The sequence below is a fragment of the Strigops habroptila genome, chromosome 9, assembly GCF_004027225.2.
Source record: "Strigops habroptila isolate Jane chromosome 9, bStrHab1.2.pri, whole genome shotgun sequence".
In the NCBI taxonomy this organism is placed as follows: domain Eukaryota; kingdom Metazoa; phylum Chordata; class Aves; order Psittaciformes; family Psittacidae; genus Strigops; species Strigops habroptila.
In genome coordinates this window covers 7,464,980-7,491,972 of record NC_044285.2, presented here as the reverse complement: position 1 = coordinate 7,491,972, position 26,993 = coordinate 7,464,980, and the positions used below count along the sequence as shown (strand labels likewise).

General features: G+C 39.9%; 1 protein-coding gene across 1 annotated transcript in view; it reads right to left on the bottom strand.

The window, feature by feature from the left end:
- The window catches only part of AGBL1 (ATP/GTP binding protein like 1), a 268,169-nt gene that overhangs the window by 119,085 nt on the left and 122,091 nt on the right, over window positions 1–26,993 (bottom strand). Inside the window, exons 19-21 of the mRNA XM_030498061.1 lie at window positions 13,134–13,263; window positions 7,384–7,515; window positions 3,305–3,481 (exon numbers count right to left, since the gene is read on the bottom strand). Coding sequence (XP_030353921.1) covers window positions 3,305–3,481; window positions 7,384–7,515; window positions 13,134–13,263 — 439 coding nt within the window. The remainder of the gene's footprint in view (window positions 1–3,304; window positions 3,482–7,383; window positions 7,516–13,133; window positions 13,264–26,993) is intronic.

Genomic DNA, 26,993 nt, shown 5'->3' with positions numbered 1-26,993 from the left:
CAAAACCTTAGATAAGATCAATAGTTTCTTTAGTTTTCTGTTTCGCTTCCTTAAGGGTAGTTGGCTTATTGCGTTTCCATTGATCACACAGACAGGGAGATTCGACAGAGACAAACCATCTCTTTTCTCCTTTCATTTCTGCCTCCTCCCCATTTGAAATCAAATGACTTTTAAACGAGGCTAGGGTCACTATTCTTTCTCATTTACATATCAATAGTACCAAATTCCTACTTCATCCTTCACTCACTAAACTATTTTAAAAATGAAGTCCTCGAGAGAGGACACACACATTCTTTGGAAAAAGTCTTACAGCATCTTTTCTGGACTGTCTATCATTAAAACTAGGTTCTGGTTTACCTCAGCTCTTCCTCGACATGTGGTGAGAGGGGGCACACTTATCAGCCTTGTGGAATTCCCATTTGAACCTCTTGCAGCCTCTGTAAAGCTTTCTTGCTCTTCCTAAATCCTTTGCACAATCCTTATCAGATGTGCCAGTGCAACTCCAAGCACTGTATCTGTGTTCATAACCAGCAAAGCAGCTACGTGAATGAATTACTTTCATCACTTACAAGCAGGAAACAAGATAAAGACCAGAATCCAGGTAGACTGAGCTCTATTAGAAGTTTGACCACTGATTCATCACTGAATGATGCTGGACTTAGGAGTCTCTGCTGCATATAATGAGATGTTCTAAATCCTAGCTGCTGTTTGTACTGTACTTTGAGGTATAAAAGTATCAAAAACATAAGGGTATGCTTGTCCAGAGGAGATTCTGGATATAACCCTTCAGGGAGATAATCCTCTGCAATTAAGAAACTGAGTCTATTCACAGTTAAACACAAATATCAGAAAGCTCTAAATACAGGATGCTGACATCTCCTGCCTAAGCATTAGTCTCAGTCTATTGTTTACACACACATCAACTTGAGGGTACAACAGTGAAAAACTCAGGTTGAAGTCTCTAGAAAAACATGACCTCTTATGCAATTAATTTCCAGTTTACAGGAATAATTTCAGGGCTTCCAGAAACTAATGAATAATTTTCACTTGATAGATGGAAGCTGAGTATTAAATGGCATTATGGAATGAAACCTTCAGGTCAGCCTGTCAAGTCCATACCCTAAGTAATCCACTTCTAAATACAAGCAAACAAGCAAGCAAGAACCAACTCTAAGGACTGCTAAAGGGAAGTGGATTAATATTAATATAAATTATTTGAAAAATGATTTATATTAATATAAATTATTTGAAAGAGAGAAGTTTTGTATTTATATGCAGCTCTAGTATAAACGTCAACATAAGAAATTATATTTCATTTTAATACTAATAAGTTGAATATTTAATGTACTTGAAAAAAATGAGTGGAAATACTCTAAAACTGCCCAAAATAGAGAAACTGCAAAAAGTGTATTATCCTAATGAGGAAGAAATGGTGAAGAAATGTCCCTCCATGGGAATATTTATGTATCCTCCATCTTTGAGATGAATGATAATCCTAAACAAATGAAAAACTAAAGTGACCTCATAAAAAGAACCCAATGATCCAGCCGAGACTCAGCTTTTTGGGGTGTTCAGAATGGAGATTTCAGAACTGCTTTACAGCTTATAGGCTTCCTCATGGGCCACGAGAACACCGGATTTTGCCACCAGCCATAAGCCCTCATATGGCAACTTGCTCTTGTTCTCAGTGGCTGCCTGGGTCGTGATCAGTGATGAAAAAAAAGGACAAGAAAGAATGTAGAAAATGTCACACATTTTGAAGGATTTCTTTAAAAGAAGAACCCTGAACCACCTGCATGAGGTCTTCCTGCTAATTTTTCATACCTCTACTACATAACACAGGGCTCCTGTGGATGGCACAGTGCTGAAAGGCAACATCTGAATGTGGCATTTAATGTTCTCTTCCTACTATTTCAAGCATCTAATGGCACAAATTAAACAAATTTGGGTTAAAGACCACACAGATGCTGAAGGAGAACAAATCATTAGATATTGATACAATCTGGTGTGTCACTGGGTTTAGGTCTTACTGAGGTTATCTAGAAAATCAGCCAAATCCTCCTCTAAGGAGATCACTAGGAGTTTTGTCATTGACTTCAGTCAAGGTAGATTTTCCCCCACTGTCTAAAAAAGATTCAAAACTGCTATCTTGACCTGTGGTGCCTATTAAAAAACCATTAAAAAACTCTCAAGAGTAGGGAGTGTTAGATGTAATGCCCAAGGCAATTATATTCTCTTTCTTTAAACTGTCTGCAGTTTTATTTCTTCTACCTTTCCCATCTTGGAATTGATGTGTGTACAGAAGAGCATGGTTAAAGCAGCAGCCCAGTACTTCCTAGCTACATTCTACAGAGAGGTAAAAGGATTAGTATAGAGCTTCCAAGGATAATTATTTGAATGTCTTATTAATTAATTGTTATTTGTAATAATGGCTCTTTCAGGATCCTTAACTGCTTAATAGTGCTGTATAGATAAGGATTGCTCCCTAGTGGGAGAAATGAGGTGGAGTATGGAAGCCTTTCACTGAAAGCAACAGGTTTGGCAAAGGAACAAGAGAAAGAATTCACCATTTGAGTGAATGGAGAATTATGATCACTCAAATGCAATTACCAGAGTTTATCCTGTGTGCTGAAGAAGTGCCAGGAGATCTCGGACTGATGCCTCAGATGCATTCAGCATGAGTACTGCCCTTCCTACCAAGACTGGAACCTCATTTGTTGTGGAGTTTGGGTCTGTTTAGATGACAGTCACATACCTTGAGCTCATGGACAGCTGTCAAAACCAGCCTTAGATCAGCTACTTTTGGCTGTCAGTAACAAGCAAATCCAAATGCAGGATTCTCTGTGCAGGGTCTTAAATTTAGCCAGGTGAATGCTCAAGTAGTTAGCCTGTACCAAAGAGCTTGGTATTCACGTGCCAATAGTATTCACGTTAATTACCCTCAACCTTGGCTCAAAGATGTCCATATGACCTACCAACACATTTTTTTTACAACGCTGTGAATGCCCTTACAAGGATAAGTGCCCTGTATCATCTCAAAAACATTCCTTCCTTCAGCTTTTGGCTTCAGACTAGAGTTTCTTTTTATTTCACTGTTGAATGAAACTTCAGAGAAAGGACTCTACTTTTCTCACATGGAAGGTAAGAGGGATCACGGAAAAATTTCACTAAAGAGAAACCCAGAAGCATGGCTGCATGGGTGTGGAGAGAACAGACAACACTAAGCATCAAGGCAATGCCTACGTGCTCGTGAGACGTGCATCGGGAGGGTGGCGGCACAGGGTTCTTTGAAAGATTGACTCACTTTGTAGAGACCGTGGCTGCAGCCGCAGTACGTGCTCTCCATAGTGTAGCTTCTTAACACACCCATTTCCTTCCATACCACTACCCGGGCTGTTGAGTCCCGGGACTTCTCCACCAGGAAGCTGCAGCTGTTCATCACAAATGCAGGGGCCACTTTATCCAGGATTTTAGGAAGAGTCTATGAGAAAATATCAGAATGCATTGAACAGATGTACATGTATTTAGATCATAAGGATATATACAGAGACCTGTGGTTTTTAACGTGTATTTAATCAAATCTATCTGCAGACAGTTACCGAGAGCTCCAACCGGTGCGTTATGTCCATCCCATGTGAAATCCTTCCATTCTAACATTTGTTTCATCCCAAAGACTAAAATGCAAAACATCCAGTACACTTGCTATACCTCATTCTAAATCAAACATTTTCACACCCAACAGTCTGGGACTGCTGAAGTCACAGAATTTCCTTTTCAAGCTGCTTCGACATTAACTTACACCTTCCTGTTGCGCTGCAGAGAGTGCTGCAGTTGTAGTTTAGTATCTGATATTCCCATTCTCCCCTCTCCAGCTATACTATATCTCCTCCCATTGTGCATCCCGTTTGACAAGAGATTCAGCCATGGGAGGAGTTTTGTCTGAACGTAACACAAAGCAAAGAAAAGAAACACATATTTTCACAGAAGGTCGCACATAATTAGATGAAAATAGAGCTCAACATTTAACTAACTTCCACTGTGAAACTAACCAAAATATCTCATCTGAGTCCAAACAGTATATTTTATACACTTAATTGAGAAAAATCACAATAAGAAGTAATTATGAAAATGCAGTTAAAATTACATCTGAACGCTGAGTGGTTTTCTTATTCTAGAAATCATATTTCCCAACAAAGTCTATAAACACTCCTGATACACTGTAGTATCAAATATTTCCATCAGTGCAGAGGCAACACTTAGTCACTACACAGCGCTAAATGTGTTACATTTACACTCTATAAAATCAAATACAAGATACGTCAACATTATGTGTGCTCTATGTAGAAGCTGGACCTTTAGGTGCATACGTATGTGTGTGTGTGTAAATTTTTGTGCTGGTATACTAAGCACAACATATGCCAAAAGACCATTCGATCCATCTAAAGAAGAGCACGCAAAATGAGGACATTCATTATTTCTTTGAAGACAACCTTCTTAAACATCTGAACTGAATGGAATCATATAGAAGGAGTTCCTGCTTATTGCTAATGGCATTTACCCTTGAACTTCATTCACTTTGGGTGCTGAAAGCCAACTAGCTAATTTCACTTTCCAATAACAATCAGTTTCACTGACTGACTCTGAGCAAGTGCAGTTCTGTTCTCTTGAGCTTTACTTCATAGCACATATACTTCATTCATGTATGGGAATATTTGGTTTCAGTGAAAGAATAATGTATTTTCCTAAAACATGTTTGAGGTGAATGATAAATCTTTGGCCTAAACTATTTTGCAGCCTCTCCTTCAAACAGCTTGATCACACACATCTCCATAGCAAAAAAGTAAATTTGGGTTTTCAGTATATTCTGGCTGCAGCTGTCTATGGACTTCACCAGATGTAGAAGGTGGAGATCTGAACATCTAGAAGGTCCATTTTTTAGCTGAAAAAAATTAGGTGGAAAAACTGGAGCAAAGCAAGAGATTTCATTTTAAATCTGAGACCACCACAAGCCTCTGAAGTCAAGATCTCCAGTGTGCTATTTCACCCCTTTTCCTGTGGGCGTACTGAACAGAAGGATCTTTAAGATTGACTGCCTTAGAGGAAGTATTTAACATTTCTGGATTGCCTTCAATGTGCTACTTGCTGTATGGTGATCACAAAATAGTATGCTTTCATGCAGTGCTTCCATGTTTTCCTGGATTTGGGTTGAACAGGAATGAAAAGAAATGCAGCAGAGCCATATAACCCAGATGTTTATAAGCCTCGGCAGTCATGAGATCCAATTAAACCACATGTGAAGGTTCAGACAGTTTTCATTCTGCCCTTATCTGAACCAACACACAGATTTTTTTGTAAATGTATACTATCAAATACAATAATCAGATCCTTAATCCAGTTTAGCTTTTCGAAACAACTGAAATCATATGCATAATCAATCTCTTACATTTAATTAAATAAAAATGTTGGCGGGTAACAGTAATGTCTCTGTACGCAGGACTCATTTAAGAGCATTAGCAAATCTGAATTTAATATTCTTTTCATTTTACCAGCGTTCACTAGATTTCACACTAATGCTTCTTTCTTCTGTACTTATTCTTCTCATTAATTACCTTTCAATAGAATATTCTGAAAGAGTGAAAACACACCCTTTTAAAGGATGCTTTTATGATAATGCGGCAGTGTGACTGAGTTCTGTTTCTCACACATGGATGGATTTAGCATGTACCACAGCAAAGGAAGCTACTCCCCTGACATAGGACTCTCTCCATAAACCTCCAATCTCATTAGGAGAGAATGGAATTATACTTCTTTACTGATGTCCCTGCAGAGATTGCTGTCAAAGGGGCCTGGAATAGCTATCGAATGGACAAATCTTTAAGCTGAGCTTTGCAATGCTGGTACTGTGCAAGTCATGCAAGGCCACCAAATATTAGAAGGTAATGAAGACTCTTATTCCTGTATATTGCCAGTCTATGACCTATGAGGCAAAGGCTGTTCCAAAGAAACATCATTTTCTTGAGGTATTTGGTTCCTGCTACTGGGGAGGAAAATCAACCATGGAGGCCAGATTAATCCCCAGCTACCTACAGGAGGCAGGGGAGAAACCTGTGCAGACACTGCAAGGAAGCAGGTCTGAGATAGGGATGCTTATCTGCTGCAGTTTGCAGTTGCAGATGTGTTCTTCTATATACTCAGTTTCCCCAGCCTAAAAATGAAGGGGGTGACCCATAGGCAGGAACAGCAGCAGGCACCCATTTCCTGTTCTGTGCAAAAGAGGATTTGAACCACAGAATCTTTCTCCTAGGCTACTACAGAGTATTCTTGGACAGCCTTGGAGCCTTTCTTCATTGCAGGTTCAAGACAGGCCCCAGATGCTGAGAGCAGCATTTGAATTCTGTTTGTCTAAGAGCAAACCATTCTCAGCCTTTTCAAGCCCTCTGAATTTAAACACATCAAAAGATGTCCTGACTGTAGGTACCCTCCCTGCTTTCCTTGTGAAAGCGTTTGCCACAGGGACCCCTTGTGATGAATGCTGGAGCGCTTTTTGAGAGTAAAGTTTCAGTGTGCTGTGTACAACGCTGTAAGATGAACACAGAAGATGTGGCATCCTTATGGGAGGATTAGTATTGCAGCACAAATTAGTATTTGTGCTGAAATAGCAAAAATTATACAGACATAAACTGAAAAAGACTTTTCAACCTCTTTCAGGGTGAAAGCTATACCTCTATAATCAGTTTAAGGCCACGATTACTGTTTTATGAAATGAACATTTAAAAGACTATAATTACAGCTTATAAGATTCTTTCTTTCCCAAGAAATTTGTCATTTAAGACAAACATATAATCTAAACAGAAACAAAAAGACACGGGCAGGAAATCCAGAAAACTGTTTGATGAGCGACACATTCATATGAAGTAGAAATAAAACACATTTTTAATTTTTGTTCTAATTCCAGAAAATTTTCCCTAGCTGTAACACCAAGCACTTGCTCTGGAGATAACTCCGCTGTGTTAGATCTGTTTGACACCCACCGAATTATCTGGTGTTTTCAGCGGGACCAGGAACATTTTGTGATGAAGAAATTCAACTGAGTAGGACAGTGGCACATTGTCATCTTCTCAGTCACCATTACATACTTCCTACTTATTATCTTATTATTGTGGGTTGAGGGAACAAAAGTGTAAGTGTATGACAATATTCTTGCTAATATCTGGTACATGAAGATATTATATATGATTTGAAACTCTATCATTACTCCACTACCCCTCTGAAGTAAGGAAAGCTTGCACTCATCTCCAAAATGTGTGATCTGGCCTTATCTTAACTAGCTGGGTAGATGCACATACAAGCCAGTAATTGCAGAGAGAAACAAAGTGGACGTACCCTGTAGCCAACATCTTCTGTTATCACTGCTGTGTCAACCATGCAGCCTGCTTGCCACAAGGTCTCCTTGATGCTGCAGCCATAAAGAAACACATTCTTTCTCTGTGAGTGTCCATGGTAGTCACAGAATACCTAGGGAGAGAAAAAAGAAAAAATAAGAATCCTGAACGTTGAAAAAGAGAAAGTTTCCTGGTTCTTCATAATAAACACTATAAGACTAAGGGAGTGTTAGTGTTTTTTCTCAGGTCTCTTCAGCTTAGACTCTGGGCCATGCCTATAACCTGTGTCAAACTCTGTTAGTCAGTTGTATCTCGCTTTATTTATTCAATCTGTCATGATCACAGGGATCCTGAGTCAAGACTAGTGCATTTCTGTCTGTAACAGAAATAAACATGACACCTGTGCAAGAATCCATGGCAACTCAGGAACCTAAGGGTTCATGGTAACTCATGCTACAACAACAGAATAATTTGTCAAGCTCTTTCTACTACCTAAACTCCAGCTTTATCCGCATGAGATTTGAAATCTGTGCTTTCCCAATCAAATAATCATCACTTTGTTGCCTTGAAATTCAAATCCTGTGCTACATAATTTTCAGGAAAATACAATTGCACAATTGTAATGCACAGTGCTGTCAGATCTTTGCATGAATTCTTGTAAACTGAGCACAGAACATGGCCTACCTTCATGGCAAATAATCTTATTCCACACTAATCTATCTGTCTATCTAATCCATCTCTCTCATGTCAGCTGCCATATAAACTAGGCACAAAGCACATTCTCAGTTTTAGCAGAAGTTTTGATTGCCTTTATAGGTAGATATCAACTCCCATGGAAATGAAAATCACGATTTAATGACCCAAGATGTACATATTGACCCAAGTCTTCAAGAATAATCAATCTCAGTGCCCTCTGAGATATGAAATCGATGTACGCACTGCTGTTACATATATTCTCCATGTCTTTATCAGGAATATTCAGAAATCTGTCAATGAAAACACAAGAATTTCTAAAGAGAAGGAATTGGTTCATTTTAAACTAGTATTCACCACTGAGTAGAAAGGAATTTCAAGATTTAATTAAAACTGTTTTCCAGGGCTAATGTCAGAGACAAAAGAAGGGGTGTGAGAAAGTAGAGAAGCATTACGGATCAATATAAAGAGAGATGAGGCATAACTATTGGGTAAAAAAAAAAATGGAATCATAGAATTGTTTCAGTTGGAAAAGATCTTTTAAGATCATCAAGTCCAACCGTTAACCCAGCATTGCCAAGTTCACTACTAAACTATGTCCCTAAGCACCACATCTACATGTCTTTTAAATACCTCCAGGTTGGTAAGTCCATCACTTCCCTGGGCAGCCTGTTCCAATACCTGACAACCCTTTTGATGAAGAAATTTTTCCTAATATCCAATCTAAGTCTCCCCTGCTACAACTTGAGGCCATTTCCTCTTGTTCTATCACTTGTTACTTGGGAACTTTTTTTTTTGGTCTTTTGACCAACCCCCACCTCGCTACATCCTCCTTTCAATGCTAAACAACCCCACTCACTCAGCAGCAACTCATGAGACTTGTGCTCCAGACCCTTCAGTGCTCTTCTTTGGACACACTCCGGCACCTCTATGTCTTTCTTGTAGTGTTGAGCCCAGAACTGAACACAGGCTTCAAGGTGCAACCTCAGCAATGGCAGAGTACAGGGGGACAATCACTGCCCTGGCCCTGCTGCCACACACTGTCTGATACAAGGATGCTGTTGGCATTCTTGGCTGCCTGGGCACAAGCTGGCTCATGTTCAGCTGCTATTGACCGGCAGCCCCAGGTCCTTTTCCACAGAGCAGCTTTACAGTCAGTCTTCCCCAAGCCTGGAGTGTTGCATGGAGTTGTTGTGGCCCAAATGCAGGACCTGGCACTTTGTCTTGTTGAACCTCATTCCACTGGCCACAGCCCACCAATCCAGCCTGTCCAGATCCTCTGCAGAGCCTTCCTGCCCTCCAGCAGATCAACACTCCCACCCATATATATAGACATTCTTACATAAATACATATAGAAGAGGGGAGAAACAGATGGAGTAGATGAGCTTCTTCCACCAACTGTTAGGGCAAGATTTACCCTAGTATGTTTATCTACCAGCTATACAGTAACTAAGTTTAGCTGCAGCAAGTCAGGGAGTTTAATTATCTACGAATTGAACATGTACATACTTTCAGCTCCTCTGACAAACAGTAGGTTGGCATACTGGAGAAGCTAAGTCACACACGCATAAAGAACCGTCTTACTGTTCCTAATTAGGAGGACAATTACGCATATCTCACAGCTTATACACTGATGGGTTTCTGACCCATCAACTTCCCTTCCTGCACCACCACTTACCTCCAGCTCTCTTTGTAGGGCTCTGAGTCTGTACATTCCCATCCCTGCAGCACACGCTTTCCACGCCTGAAGCATGTGAACAACAACCTACCCAGTAACAACTGCTCCTGCTTTACTTATACCCTTGGACACAACAAAGGCAGAAAGCAAAGGACAAACAGGGCAGTCTGAGAGCTGCTCAGTGGTGCAAACCTACAACCAGCATCATTTACAAAGGAAAAAAAGCAGCAGTGTGCAGACCCCAGAGATTTAGCTCCCTCAGGCTGTGTACATATTTTGCAGGGCTTATGCAGTCCCTGCACACTTGAAGTAACTCTGAACCATGTGTAATTACCCTGTAATGTCTCCTTCCAAAGAGCTGCATTTATTGGTTCTCCTAATGACAGACATTTTTCCAGCTGGTATTTCATCTAAGCCATCAGCAATACACAGTCATAGCTTAGGTTAACCTCAGGTACCTCCTAGAATTTATTCCTATGAATATCAAAGAGGATTTTATAGCTCTCGTCTCCTTTCAAGGCAGAGAAGCCAGCTCAATTGGGTATCAATTACCTGCCAATTTACAGAATTACCAACACACAAAAGAAAGAATATGTTATCTGCCCAAAATATTATTTTAAGTATCAGAAACCACACAGGAATGATCAGATAGTCAGCTAGCAGGGCTGCCTGATCGGTGGCAGGTCTGCACTTCAAGAAACCTGCAGATGAGTCCTCAGTGACAGGTCTGGAATGAAACTTTTTTATTGGTAAAGGATCATCAAAGCCAGGTTCTGTAATGTGGCTGCTATTCCAGGCCATGGGATCTTCCACTGATTGCCCGCAAGCTTCCACACATGGAAGCATCAGTGCTACTAAAAATACTTTCATTCTATTTTCAAGTTGCATAGAGCTATGTTTTAATTATGTTTGTGAGATACTGCAGTCACTCCCGGTGTTTATACTCAATTATTCTTCATAATGAATTCTTCTGCCTTATTTTCACACTACAGGGTAGCTTATGTCTCACCATTCACTAATCTATGTTTTGTAGTTTGAGCACCCAGTACAGAATTCTTCCTGGGATATGTCTGGGCAAACTAAGCAAACTTGGGACATACCAGCCCTTTTTGTCCAGCCTGTCCTTTCATATGACTGGGACACTAATACACACAAGCCAGTCAAACTCCCAAGGCTTGCACTCACTGGGGTATGACTCAAGATACACATGCAAATCTTTATCTATTTAAAGTGACTTGCCAGCATCGATCATCCTAAAGGTAAGGACTGTTTTCTAACTCAAAAACAACCCTCCCCATGAGTCACAGAACCAGGCACCTTTTCAAATAAAGGAAAAGCAATATAGAAAACAGGAAGCCAGAAAATCCGTTTCAAAACAGAACATTTTGAAATTTCTCTTTTTTTTTTTTTTTTGACATAAAGTCTCATTTTTTTCCCTTAATAACATTATGACAGGACTTTGGATCTTAGAATTTTGAGCTTGACATGCCCAGGTTTTTTTCACCCTCACAATAAGCTACATCCTGCCAGGCAGATGCTTGTTTCCAAGCTTGATATGGCCTTTGAATGGCAGCAAACTCTGCCCAGTGCCTCCTGGTCCCTAGGAAGTTCTTTCTGTCCCCTCCTAAGGCATCCTGCTCTTCACTGCAGCTCAGACTTTGTACAAGATGCAGGTTCCCTGTTGCATGTTGCAACTGCATTGTCAGCTACAATTTCTAAACCGTAGCAATTTCTCACCACAAACACTCAAAGAGAGAACAGCTTTCCTCTCCCCCATCAGATCTGGCTGCTCCCAGAGTAAAGGTCTCCAACATTCCCACTTTGATGCTCTCAGTTGAAAGGAGATCCCTTTCACAGACAGCTGCAGAGATCTGCAATGTCACAGTGCACCCAGTTCCTTGTCTTACTGGGGTTCCCAGAGCCAACAAGTAAAAGAAAACAAAAAGCACTTAGTAAGCTGGTGTCTATTGAACCTAACAATTAATATGGCTTTGGTTTGAAAGTCTGTTACTTTTTAAGTTCTTTCCTTTTCTCCTTTCAAGCAGCTTTTCTTTGCTTTCAAGAAACTGCTTGCACGTCCCAGGATAAGCGAAACTAAATCACTTCACAGAAATCATTTGGCTGTCAGTGAACTTGGCTCCATGGGATCTTGGAGGTAAAAAAAAAACCCAACAAAACAACCAAACAAACTTCCCCTCTCCCCCAAATAAAAGAAAAAAGCCAGCAAGAAACACAAGGCATTTTGGAGCATGTATAAACTAAAATCGATGTACTCTTCAAAGGCAAACAAAAATCAGTTTACCAAGTCAGACATGCAGCCTATGAGTGAGGGAGATGATAGGATCAATAGTATCCCTTCACTCAGCAATGATAAAAACTTGCACTGAATGGTCAACCTTACACACCTGGATACGATAATGATGGTTGTGTATTAAAAAAGGCCAGATAGTAAATAGAGGGGTAAAACAAGGCTAATCCTGCACTGCTCTGAATCAAAGGAAAAGGTTGGTAAATTCACCACTGAGTTGAATTTCCACAATATTCCTTGGCCTGCAGGGTTGAATTTCAGGTCTGTTGTACTGACCAGAAGCTGCATTCCCACAAGGATTCATTTACAGAAGCTCACAGACATTTTTGCCTTGTCTGGGGCTTTTCTTATCAAATTGAGGGGAATTTGATGTCTTTGGACATTTCCTGTCTGACTGTAGCTATCATCAGCCAACCTGCCAGTCTGTGCATCCACATCTGCCCGTTAACATTTGAACCTCCTTGTGTTTTTATTCCCCTGAGGTCTCAGAATTACATTTCCATTCTGCAGGGCAGCAAGATTGAACAATTGGGATGGATCCCAGTGCTATCCTGGTTGAAGCTTTGAGACAAGACCCATCTCTCTGACATTTCTGGTACTCCCAAAATCAGCCATTTTCTTCCCATTACCAAAGCAGAATGGAAGCTCAGACATTTTGAGGGCTGCTTTGTGTGGTTTTTGTGATTTCACAGGTTGTTCCAACATGGGCTTTTGCACAGTCCATTCAGACTAAATCTTTGTGGAATTTCTCCTATCACTGCCAAGAAGATAGCAATAACCTCTTCACAATATTTTGCTTAGATGAAGTACTTTGAGGATATTAAAGAGCTTTAAGGAACTCATTTTCTCATTTATATTTCAGGTGCACAGAGATTCTGAGATTTGGAGTTGTTGGTTAGAAGATTCAGTAAGTAATAAATATCCAAGACTTTCAAAACACGTCTGTAAAATGAAAGTATAACAGTACATAATACTTCCCAAATCAATCTAGCTCTAAAACAAGACTGTTCACACAACTACAGTAAGTAATCCATATACAGTAACTCGTAGAAAATCCTGGAAGAGACTCACCAGAGGAGCCCGGCCAATGCTGCGCAGGTAATAGAGAAGACCTTTGGCATGATAAATTGTTGGATGGAGCTGAGAACTGGGTGTCAACCACCGTCTGTTCAGATCATCCCCACTCAATGAACAACGGTGGCTGAAATCAGAAAGCAACACATCACAAACTATCAAAACAACAGCTGATTCCAGGAAGTTGCTGATTCTGGCAAGCCCTGGCACAAGGTCAGAGAATGTCATTAGAATACAGATATAAAGGCTTTGAACATTGGGCTGGAATGAATCCACAGTCTGTATTATATTTCTAAAGTGCTTGTAGTATATGAATTTTATCATTTCCTTTCCTACCAAGGTTGCAGTCCTGAAAATACATACAGTTTTTTCTTTACCCCAGCATGTACAAATCAAAAGACTACTCAGAAACAAAGAGTTCTGAAATGTTCTAAATTCTGTGTTATCTATGAAATTCGCCCAGCTTACATAGAGCACAGGCTTCTCAAAACCTCCACAGCAAACAAGTACATCCAACTCCTACTCATTCTAATTGAAGACAGGCACTTGAATCTCTTAGACCGGTCTGAAATATGAATGCACTTAAATGAGATGAGCTGGATATCTTATTTAAGCTTCTCCACTCACAAGAAATGCCACTATCTAAAGCACATCAGGAAGATCTTGATGCATGCTACATCATTATGTAGAACAATTACCTAGCTTCACTGCAAAAGCTGAATAAAAAGCTAAATAAGGATCCCAGATTTGCACTGAGAAAACATTTCCCTTAGTTGGCTTGAACATGTTCTGTTACTGACTCAGTGATCAGTGGAAGATTGTACAGGATACTTGACTGTATGGAGCAGTACATCATTGTGCAAATTCTCATAATTTAACTAATCTCCCTTGTTAGTGCTTATATGTAGATCAGAGTCTCCTCATGTTCCTCAACAGATTTGCTGTAATTTCGTTCGCAACAGCAGCGCATTGATAAAATTCGGAAATCAACCCTCTGGCATATGAGATATTGTGGTAGGTCCTCACCATCTCCATACTATCCATTTCAGCGCTAGAATGCTCCTGGTGGCATTGTAAACTTGGGCTGGCTTGTGCTTCAAAAGAAACCTTATAAAATAATCCGAAGTGCTGGATGAATTTCTAGCTATGGAGTTACATTCAGCTTTGTTGTTCCAGCCTCCTAAACCAAAATAAAGTACAAATGTACACCTGGAGATGTGGTCTGTTGCTGTATTGCAGAGCCTTGCACTGCAGCTAGGGTGTGTTACATGTAGCATCGTTGGCGTTATCAATGCCTTGCAAGTGATGCTTGAAGAAAAAGGGTTCTAAAGCAGGAATGCTTTAAAAAAAGCATAAACAATGGAGAACCAGTTAAGAATAGAAGACAAAGAAATAGTTAGAGTCACTAAGAATATTTCATACATTTTTAATATAGAAAAGCAAGGTCTCTAATGCCATCTTGGGGTTTCTAGCAACATCACAAGATCCATTCCAAGTTTACTCTAGTTTCAGTGTTACCTGAATTCCCTTATTTCCTCATAATCCATAGTTCCCATGTTACTCATTCGGCAAATCAGAAAACATTAGCAACAGCTAACACATGGGAAGTCAGCAAATGCTGCTGTGATGCTTCTCCCAAAAATTCTTGATGAAAACATGACTTGTGTTACGTTTCTTTAAGGCTCTTCAGATAAAGCTATCTTTAGGTTCACCTCTCCTATCTTCAGGACCACAGTTGCTCAACTGAGATTAGCAGCTATATTCCTGACAAGAACTTGTGTGCTTACATGGTTTCGTTTCAACAGGTACAGCTTCACATAAAGAGTCATTGGGCTGCATTTAGAAACTCATCTGTAAAAAAAATTTCTTATTCTTTCAGAACACGTAAAGAAATCTCATGATCTGTTAGAAAAGCATGTGAGAAAAACTCCTAATCAAGTCTATTAACACATGTTCAAGCCAAGTAGATGGTGTGGCCCATGGACTGCAAGGCGTTACTCATACATGAGCATAGTTTTCACACAACACACCATCTCCTCCGCAGTTCACAACACCCTCACTCTTCAGACAGGTTTCATTGTCCATAACACAATTCACCAACTCTGTTGCTCTGACACAAATCGTGACTTGTCTTGGAGGTGACCCGATGACAACCCAATCCCCTCACCCCTCACCACAGATGCTGCTGGTTGCTTAGTATTAGCTTAGTAACTGTAATCTAACTCTAAAACAATAATTTGAAAGCTCTTATGTACTGCAGGGAAGGAAGGTAACATCTCTGCATGTAGGCAAGAGCTGGGAGACAAAGTTCAGCTTTGTCCCTTCAACTATTAACATTTCTGCTCAGCCAAACAACCTTTAAATATTAGCTCTCAGCCTGGCAGCTTGTATCCACAGCTCTTACGGAGATGCAGAACTTTAATCAAATTATGAGAGGCTATCCTGCTCCCTCTTTCCATCAAACCGTTAAAGTCTGTTTACTTTTGTAGATACCAGCTCCCTGCCAGCCCTGTTCTCCTTATCCCTTCCTTTCTCCTCTTTCTTTCCTAACAATGATGACATTCACAGATAATGGTTTTGTCCATTATGCTTCTGCAACCAAGGGTGAAGGTAAAATATTAAGCTGATTTCAAGTGCTGATAGCAAATAAAGGGACTGGGAAGCTGAGACTGGCTTTGAATGTTTGGCAGGATTTAATGAAATTCACTGCTCAAATCAAAGGCATTTCTTACAACACAGTTCCAAGCTATTATATTTGCTTTAAATGTTTTATGTGTCCTTTCTTCTTTGCAGCACTAGCAAGACTACTTGCCACCTTGGATGGGACGAGTAGCAGCTCAAAGTAAATTATGAAAACATTGTCCAAAAAGAATTCCAATAAGAAAGCTCACCTATGCATTTCTATAGAGATTACTTGTAGCTCTGCTATTTGTTACATATCTTCAACCCAGATGTATTGAAAACAATTAAACTGCATTTCTCTTGAGCACAAGTCTGATGCTTTTGTTACAGCCCCGACTCCTCTTCTACTTTTATACAGTCAGGACATTCCTTGATGTGTACCAGGGGATAGGTAGTAGCAGTTTCTGGGGCAGCACATGCTACCAAGTGGAGCATAGTAAAAGGAGATGAAACAAACACATTTGACCTTCTTCAACTAGACCCTAGTAGTACTTCTTCAGGTATCTGTAAAATGACTCTAGAGAAGCTATAGAGCTAGTGGAAGAACTGCTCCCCTGATTCTTACTAACTAAGCTTTTCTAAATGGACATGGCCAGAAAACACTATCACAATGATACAGGGCAAGATGTTCAGCGCTTACTATTGCCCAAAGATAAAAGTACTTGGGCAGTCAGTCCTTCAGATGTACAACAATAATGCCACATAGTCCAGTAAGATGAATAAAACCAAAGCATTCAAGCCATTCCAGCCCCTGGAGAAGGTAACTCGTGATTGCTTCCAAGCAGAGTAAATTCATCCTTGGGTGAATTTGTTGGTGAGTGTTAGCTTCAGATATCATCATTATAATCCACCAAGAATATTCCTATATCTATGCAATCCTCAGCTCCAAAGATGTATAAATGAAGGTAGCCATGTAGGAGAACTACTCTATGAAAACTGGATCCCTATCATCTGAAGTTGGTACACCATAGACAGAAAGATCAGCTTGAGATTTCCCTTCTGAACTATAGGAGGTAGTTGAACTTCTAACTGAAGCATTAGACTCTTGGTCTGAGTGCAGGGACATCTCACAGGGAGTTAATAAGGAAGAGGTTAAGTAGATAAAGAACATACTTGACGGGTTTAAGAGAGAATTGTATTTTAAATCTCTTAGCACTTTTAAGGCCTTACTTTTAATCTTGTACCTCAAAGCCTGATATTAAGTTTTACTAAAGATGTTCTTTGTTGTCTTTCTCCTAAGCCTGCTTTGCTTTGAGGGCAAGGTAACCTCAGATACGGCAGTAAACTGCACTGAATTCTGCACAAGGCATGCATATGGATGGAGAGGTGGCACCTGGTCCTAACCTAAGGCTTGATAAGGTCAATGGAACCTTTCAGTTGGTTGCAATAAGCCTAGATCAGTGCCCTGAACAGGAACAAAAATGGGAAGGGTGGGGGAAGAGAGAGAAAAATAGGTAGATAGACAGGAAAAAACAAACAAAAGGGAACAGGAGATGCAGAGTAAAGAGACTGGGAGATAAACACAATGCACAAGGTATTAGACAAGGAAGAAAACAAGAAATGGAGAGAGAGAAAATTCACTTTTCTAAAGAAAAGATGTTGCTGTGCTTAGAAGATAAAATGATTCAAGTCTCCTGTCCATTTCATATAAATGGATAGACAGGGCCAGTCATATCGAATGAATGATGTCAGGACTGATAATAACAGCACCTGAGGCACAGGAACTATAAAAATCTAAAGGGATGCATTTTGTTTGATATGTAGACAGCAGCATCACCATTCACTGTGCATCTTAAAAGCAGACAGCAACACTAGCGTAGGGTAAGTGTATCTATATAAAAAGAAGTAGGCACAAGTAAACATCAGGACGCCACTGAGCAGCATGGGGCAGCCTCAACCAGACACAGCATGCTGGACTTTATAAATTACTAGTGCTTAGGATGGAAGCAGGAATATTTGCATTAAGGTGTTTTGGTCTTGCCATTCAGAAAGCTCAGAGCAACCTGGGGGAAAGGGAGCGGAATCCTTTATTTCTCTTACTTTTAAATCTTTTCAGAGAGCAAAACTCAGTGATATGAGGAAACAGCAGCACCAGCTGCTCCCTCATAATTTAAAGGAAGGTGCCAGAAAGACTATTTTCTGTCTTTGACTCTGGCTTTGTTCAAGCCCATGTGCTGAAACCATAATGGCTATATTCATCATGTGTCCATTCCACAGAGATGCTCACCCTGTGCCACCCAGGCATTGCATCGCACATCATGTCCAGCTGAGGAGGGAGAGTCATAGAGGGGCTTTGGTGGGCACCTGGCATCCAGTCAGGGTCAACCCACCACAGAGATGTAAAACAGTCTAAATTTTAAATGTCTGGATATTTTTCAGAAGCTTCAGGATGACAGCTACCTAATCTTCCATCCTCTGAAATTCCTGTGTCTTAACAGCAGAAGAGAAAGTACAAAGTGCTAAGGACCTCTCTGTAGAGCTCTTCATCTATTTAATTTTCTAGCAGACATATACACAGACTTGTGCTACAGCGCTCTACAGCTGGAATCAAAGATAAGGGATTAGAGGGCAGGGTATTTGTGCTACTGTGGTCTGGGCTGCACCAATCATTTCATGGTGGAATATCTTCCCCACCGTGAAAGTGAGCTACTTAAAGCTTCTTCTGGGACTTTTTGCTTTGCATCTTGGCAAGCCCCAGGGTTTCCCTGCAGTGAGGTGATCCCTTCACCTGCTTACTCCAAGGAGTGAAGAAGGTGATGCTCTTCCTGTGTTCAGGGTGTGAAGTTATTAGATTTTCCATTGTTTGCAGTGAAATACAGGTGAATAGCTGTAAGGCATATACACAGACAGTAATGAATGAAGCAGGTCCCATCAGCATTACTGCAGCTAATAATTCATTTCTGATCATTTACTCTTCCCTTCTGACTGCAAGCAACATCAATCTAAAATGCCTCTATAGAGCAGTTTGCTTTCCCAACATAACCAAAGCATCTGGGAGTTCAGAAGTCACAAGCCCTATTACATCACTCTTTCTTCAAGTGTGCATTTCATTTCTAAACTATATTTACACTACCTTCGCCACTTACTTAAGACCTACTGCAGTACTAGTTGCCCTCAAGGCTCATTTGCACTCCATCTTACTATCACACCTACTTTCACCATGAGTAAAGGCAACAGTTAGCATTAGAGCACCAAGGGAGGCATGCACTGTTTGGCTGCATGGTGAAAACCAACCCTAAGAGATCCCCATAAACCACCAAGGAATAGCAATTCTTCAAATCCACTGTGAACTCCTACTGCCTAGTTTATTTTATCTCTAAGCCTTTAAGAGGGAACGTTTTTATTGCTCTATTCTCTTTGGATTTTTTTAATTGCACCTTAGACACACACACAATGACAAACTTGTCTCTTGAATTACACTTGTGCTGTCTGGATGCCAGTAGATGGATCCGTCTCATTTTGGACCGTGGCTGCTGCACAACCCTTCCCTCCCGGCACTGACTACTGAATCCATGATGCATAATGCTTCCTTGCAGGCAAACGATATCTTGAAACATCGCTCTGTCAGCTTCTTCTTGCCTCCCTACAGCTGAGCACTGATACTAATAAGAGTAATGAGCTTTCAGTGTTTCACTTGCTGCATCTGACTGATTTTGTCACAACGGACAATCCCTGCTTCCCAAGATAAACAATGCAGTCTGTGCTCTTCCTGTTTGGTGCACGTAACTGTGCCTCTAACCTTGCTCAGCTCCCTCTGTTATAAAGGTGCCTTTTCTCTCTGTGGACATGTTTCATTAAGTCACATTTGGTCACAAACAAGTTCGGGGATGCGAAGTGAGATCTGCTTCACCCCAGCTAATGCTGTCTATGTTGCAATCAAATACGACAAGAAGTTCACATGATCTACTGAAAAGGTGAGTTGACAGCATTGTCACTGATAAGCTAACCTCCCTCCCAGTTCCACGTCAAAGGATGCCCATCAGATTTCTTTTTCTTCTAGCTGTAACAAAAGTTAATATTAAATACCAGATAATTCATTCATCTGCAGTTGCCCATGTTTTGCACTGTTCTTTATAGAAAAACACAAGTAATAATTCTTTGTACTATTTTATGAAGGAAAAAACAAGGATTCAATGAGCAAATAAAAACTGGAGTTTCAGTTTCTTGACGCTGTCCCTGAGATGGCGTCATGTCAAGAGTACCAGGATCTTTAAATACGTCATATATAATTGGTAAAGAAAAGACTTAAACTGGCATTTTTAGTCACTGGTTTTGGATGGAAAAGTCAATTTTCAGCTCAAGAAGTTTCTTATAACAACTATCTGCTTTCCACAGGAAGTGTTGACTTTTCCTCACCAATCAAACACCTTATTCCTCTCAAAACTGACTTTTCAGTCAAAACTCCAAATTGTACCATCCAAAACATCAGAGCTGTTTAAGAGAGATGTTTCAGCATGTGTTAGAAAACATGCCTCTGAGTTTCCTTCAGCACCCATTCCTCTCTGTCAGAGGATCTCTTTGGCTGGGCCACACGTCCCCTAATGCAACATCAAGACTCCATGACAGCAATTCAGTAAGATGCAGAATTATGATGCAATGTGGGAGCTGTAGTTTGGCTGGGGGAGCCAGAAGAGCCAAACAACTCCCAAATGGCACCATGATGACACTTCCAAATGGAAATACTGTTTTAAAATGAGAAGATTTGGCTCCAGCTTTGACTATCCATTATTCATAGAAAAGCTTAAGCTTTCCATAGGGGGAAAAACACACTTTCCCAAATAGACCCACTTACATCCTCCTACAAGCAATGTCAGCAAATCCTAATTTTGAAAGCAGGGATATTATGAAGTGAAGCCACTCCTGCAGCAAAGCATTAAATCACTGAAAAATGAGGAATAGAATGTGAGATCTGATGAAAGCATATCAAATTAACTAAAACTTTACTTTTAAATTACTGTCCTTTAGCCTGTTTCTAATTCCTGTATTCTCACTTTCTTGTTTTGAACATGGCTTGTATCCATATAGCTGAAGAGGATTCTTAACTGAGTTAAGCTAATTGCTCACATATGGGTTGCATCAAATTAACTGAGTTGCTTTAAAAATCTGTTAGTTAATCAGTGCAATCTCTGCATATAAATGAGTACTAAGAATTGCAATTTGCAGATGATTGTTCTATAACTTAAACTAAAATAAATAACGCAGAAGGGCAAAGTGTGGCATCAAAGACTAACAGCAGAGTCACAAGCAGAGGGGCATGCAGAGGCCAAGAAGAAAAGGAATGTGCAGTGATAACTTCAGATCTCCATTAGCTTTTCCTAGAATCCTTACTATACCCAAGTAGCCTAGGAAGTAGTACTTGTTCTTGGTGTCCTCTACTCCTGTGGAACTGAAGAGGTAACTAGAATGGAAGGAAAAACTCTCAAAACAGTTGCTGTGAATCAGAAAGTTCAGATTCCCTCAAATATTTTGCTAATAAATTACAGAATAATTGGGCTAATACAACACTACTACCAGTAAACAGTAAAGAGCCCCTGTACTTGCTTTTTAACAATGAGATAAGCCCTGTGCAAGGAACGCACTGCAAGATACGGTTCCTTCCTTGACTACCACTAGATCATCCTGGCCTAACCCTGTCCAACATAGAATCATAGAATTATTTGGGTTGGAAGGGACCTTAAAGGTCACATCATCTTTAAGGTTTAGTCCTGTTTCTAATGTTTAGGATTCATGGACTAGGGCATTGTCCCCCTATCCCAGAAGACAACTCTTCTTGGAAGCCTGGAGTCCCTTTCCAGCCTAGGGTCTGCAAGGCGTTGCATGGGAGTTAGATGTGTTTCAGCAAGCTAACGCCTCACAGCAAAGCAGGACAGTGACCTGCCAGCCGGCAATGAGATAAAGGAGAAAAAGAGATAGAGGCCAAGAAGATACAGATGAAGGTGAGGAAGACTGAAGTCACTCCTCCTAGGCTGAGGTCCATTCTCCATCAACTCAACCATCTTCCTCAATAAAAACAAGCAGCAGGGATAGGTTTCTGCAAGTCACACCTACATGACGATGAGGTGGTGATATTCCAAAATAAGATGCTTTTAAGCATACATATTTTCAGCCCTGTAGGAGGCTGGGAGGTTGTTTTGCCAAACTTGTTCTGTTGTTTTGTGAAGAGAGGTTAATAATAAACTTTGAAAAAAAAGTTAAATTTAAAACATGTTTGCTCTAGATTGGGCAGAGTTGTTGTCCCCTGCAATGCTGAGCAGGCTCACACATTCATCTTTCAGTATTAATTCCCATTGCTCAAAGAAGATGCTATGTTTCTTCTCTAAAAAGAACCAGCACAGGGTAGGTTATTTTGTCACCAAGTTGCTCAGCACAGCTTAGAAGCGCAAAAAGGGACCTCACTGTACGTGAGAGGCTGCAGTGTGATTTATAGTGGAATTGGCCACGGAATGACATGCACGAAGACACACTATACTTCATCCATTAGTAAATTACAGTTCTGACAAAGCAGCATTAACTGAAATAGCTGAGTGGTAGCTTACAAAATAACACAAAACCAAGCACAGAGCTTGCCAACTCCTTTCCTTTGCAAGGCAGGCAGGGGCTAGCTAAGGAAAGTAACACTATATTGTGTTAGTTGCACATGCTAAAAGGATTTCCTCTTCCCCCTACACACCTTTTTTCCATCCTTGTTGTAAACCCAATATGATTACAAAGGTATTACTGCTAATATCTACATCATCACTGGAAATTCCCACTATAGTGGGCTATAGCGTTATGGTACCTGAGCTTTACTAACTTCACAGGCTACTTGCACGACAAATATAATCTCTCTGCAATAATTTCCTCACAGGTTACTAAGCAATGATACAGACGAATACAAGCTTGTTATATTTCTCCCTTCTGGCATGGGAGTTCTAATTCTGCCTGTGAATTCCACTGAGGAGTCAGGAGTTCCTATAAAACACTGCTTTTTTCACAATAAATGTTGCCTTCTGTGGACATGACCAATATTTATGGATCAGACCCATTTGCAACATAGTTTCCAAGTCAAAACAGAAACAAAAAAACCCCAAAACCCACACAAAACAACACACTACCACCACCACCAAACAAAACAACAAACCCTCACAAACACCCAACAAAACTGCTTTCTCTTATTTTCTTGTTATCCATTCCACCTGACTTTGAAGGGATGTGGCTACTTTCCATTTAACCACACATATATTCCTGTATTCTTTCTTTGCAGGAATGTATGTTTTTTCATTTGTATCTTCCTCATAGATATTCTACTCCTATTTAATTCTTTTCTCCAGTCTTGTGAAATCTTGGCTAACACTTCTCATGATTCCCTTACGTATTCTTGGAGACCATTAAGGCCTTGGAAAACTTGAGCAATGAGTTAGAATACCATCACTACCAGTAACTGGAGATCACTTCATGCAATAGCTAGCAGATAGCTTGATAAGTCATTCCAGTTACTAAAAGAAAAGGAATAAAAACATCCCAAAACACCATTCTTTTGTGGACCCTCCTGCTCACAAACACACGTACTATCTTCCTTAACACATCCTTTCTGTGAGAGCCTCAGGTAAAGAGGAGAAGAAAGATTGAATTCTTCCAGCGCCCAAGTCAGCGAAATTGTGTCTTAGAACTGCCACACAAATGACAGATTTTAATTGTGCCTATATGAAACCTGGCAACTACTACCAAGGCCACATCCAGCCTGTAGACAATGAAGTTTTACCAATAAAGCCTCTGTTCACCAGGATAGGCCTGTCAAATAATAATTATTTAATAAAGTGAGGAGGGAGGCAAAGAGTTATCAGTTCTGCATCCTGCAATTCTCAGCAAAGTAAATCAGTCCTCTGCTAGTATGAAGCTAATCCTTCAAGTGTATCCTCAAAGATGAGGCAACAGCCTCTCCAGCATTGCTAGAAGGGCATTTGGGGTGCTGATCTGACAGTGAGTAGAGCAAACATTCATGGAGCAGGAAAGCAGTTTGGTGTTATGTTTGTAGATGCACTAAGCTCTCTTACTTGTTTACTTTCCCCCATCCACATGCACTACAAGCCTTCAAACCTCAACTGAATGCTAATTCTGATCCTAAAGAAGTAAAACAAATTGCACTTACATAACTGCTCATCCAAGCACAGTGTCTCTGGGCACTTCACAATAGTAAAGTTAAACGAAGCATTCAATGCGCACTTATTAAAATAAAGTATCCACTAGAGAAACTTGATGGGCTTGCAGAGCTCTTCAAAACATTCAAAAAAATTTAAATATATACACATATAACAAGCAGCAACAAATAGAAGTACTGTGCAACCAAAAAACAAAGTCTCCATAAAGCTCACAAACCCTAGCAAGACTTGGGCAAAGGTGTAAGAGAGCTCATTTGAGTGCTAAGTGAAGCTGGCACTGAAAATTCAGGGTGCAAAGAGAGATTTAAGATTCCTAAGAGGTGCTATCAGAATCTCGGGGGAGCTGAAAGACTTGCAATAGATAGCACTCTGAACACATTAACTGTAGAAGTCTTGCTGGAAGTTTTTAGTAAAGAAAAATTAGGGCACTAGATAGGAAAAAATGTATGGAAGTGGTTCATATATACTTGTGTGAGCAAAGAATCTAAGCTCTTTTTGCACAGCAATTGAAAATTTTTAATTGGGGACTAGTACGATCAAAAAACTCCCTCTTGAAACAGATTTGTAAAGCAAAGTTATGTGAATACGGAAATAAATGACCTGATTTTTCAAAATATAGAGCTACTCATCACTGCCTATTGAAGTTCAATAGAGTTGCATGCACTCAACATCTTCCAAAGTCAGGAAATTCTTAACTAGCTTCCTAAAAAAAAGGGTTGGATTGGGGCAACTAATTTTTGGTCCTTACTGTTCATTTTTAACTCTGTTCTTAAATTGAATCAGGAAGCTTGAAGCATCAGAAGATATCAGCAATATTCCACAATGGAGGATAAAGGGCTTCATCCAGACATTAGGGGCTTTTTTCCCTTAGCTCTTCCCTGAACCCTGTCCACACACTTGTTTTTAATGCAGTATAATAGAAGAATAATCTTTTAAAGGGGAACGAATTGTGAATATTATGGATTGATGCATAAGCGTGAAGACACTCGTGAAGAAAATCGATGATCAGCATCCCATCTTCAGAGCAGAATGTTTAAACATCTTTCAGATAAGTGGCACTGTCCTTTGTCAGTGAGTTAAGGACATCAGGATCTGATCAAAAGTTGAAATATTTCGTAGAAAAGTAGATGACAAAGTACCAGGCTGACAAAGTCCCTTATTTAGACATGGAGAAGAAGAGAAAAGAAGAGAGCTCTAATACAACCTCTCGATCACTTATCGTAAGACATACAGAAGGGTAATTTACAGCTATAGCTCTTCTACTTAGAAGGCCCATGGGTAAAAACTAACACAGTCCACTGAAAGCAGTTTATATCTATGGCTGATCTAGCTCAGCACACTCAGATACCAACCAAGAACAGGATCATGTTGTCTGTTTTTCCAGAAATCAGCGATGGAAGGCTATGGTTTTTCTCTGTCTAAACAGAAAGCTAATTTTGACCTCCTCATGAGGAAAGAATATTTTGCATATCTATATAAAAGAGCTGAACACATTTTAACTGTTAACACACATTCAGACTCAACAGGTGAATGACAGCACTGATGTTCTCCAAAGCCCTTCCTAAACGGCTATTCGACATTTGCCTCTAAATGAAAGGAGAAACTATGCTAAGCTCCAACTTTGAACCAAGAGGTTTGCGAAATGTTTTCTGAAGAAAATAACATTCTTTCACTGCTGAGAAAAATTTAGATGCAACTTCAAGACATGGTTTTCAGCGATGTACTTATAGTGTCACCCTCTGTAGAATGACATAGAAAGAGAGCAGAGAGGAATAAGATATTTCTCTATTCCAAGATGGATTTGAAACATGTACGATGCTTGCTTAGATGCCTCACAAAAGATAGGAGGGCTGAAAAGTCTGCAGAATATTTCTGATGATACCCAAGAGTGTTTTTCCTTTTTTAATTTCTTCAGGACTCCTTGTTCTTTGAGCTATCCTACCACTCACAAACCAGAGAGAGATCAAAGACTCAACTGCATAACATTTACTCAATATAGATAAGCTCACAGAAATATCTCCTACAAAAAAACAATGTGCAAATTCAAGTAGGCCATTCTGATCAGCTGGAATAAAGGTTGCCAATTATTTTGGATCAAGGTCCAATTATTTCATTGGACCAAGACTGTGAAAACACTGAGGAATAAACAAATGGCAGACAGAGAAAAGACCTTAGGATCTAAGTTGTCTTCCTCCTGTGTATCGGCAACATAGTTCAGTTGTCAGGTTTGTATTTAGGTAAATTAGTGCTTTCTTAGCTTGATGGCATCTCTTATGCTTTTGGAATATTTATAAGCAAGTGAAGTCACTTGCTGCCTACAGGATAGCACCTAGCTAAAACTTCAACCAGTCTTGTACCCTTCTTGACCAGTGTCATTCCAACAACACTGTGTAATGAATCATGCTATATAGTGCCGTAAAATGCTTACTAGTTGAAATTTTTGTTATCATCTAACAATCTTACAACCACCCTCCTCAAAAAAAGTAAGAGATTAACAGCATTTTCCAGAAAGCTGATAAAGTTTTTGTTCTGAATTTTTGGCCAGATGGCAACTTCGATTCCCAAAAATTGCCAGTGAGTTAGGCAAAAAAAAAAAGTACACCAAGCCAGTCATACTTGTTGCCATTTTCAGGTGTCCAAAATAAAGATTGATCGATTAATTTCTTTTTAATTAGTCTCCCTCAGAGTATGACAAAGGGACTTTTAATGTGCAATTGCCATTTCAATAGGACCACCTTTTTCAAACAATCAGACATTTCAAGCATTTATATTACTAAATTCAACACAAAGAGCTTCTTTAAGGTGTTGCTGCCATCACTGTATAGATGGATAAAGTAACTACACATGAGTTTAATGACTTGTCTGAGATCACATGGTAAAAATGATGATTCAAAGAGAGAAAAATATTCTCCTTTTTTATTACTTATTTATTTTTAAGCTGTTCACAACCAGAAAAGCAATTACTTACTGGTCTTCCAAGGTTGATGCCATGAAGGATGCTTATCTCTACTCCTAAGCACTGAAAATTATCAGTGGC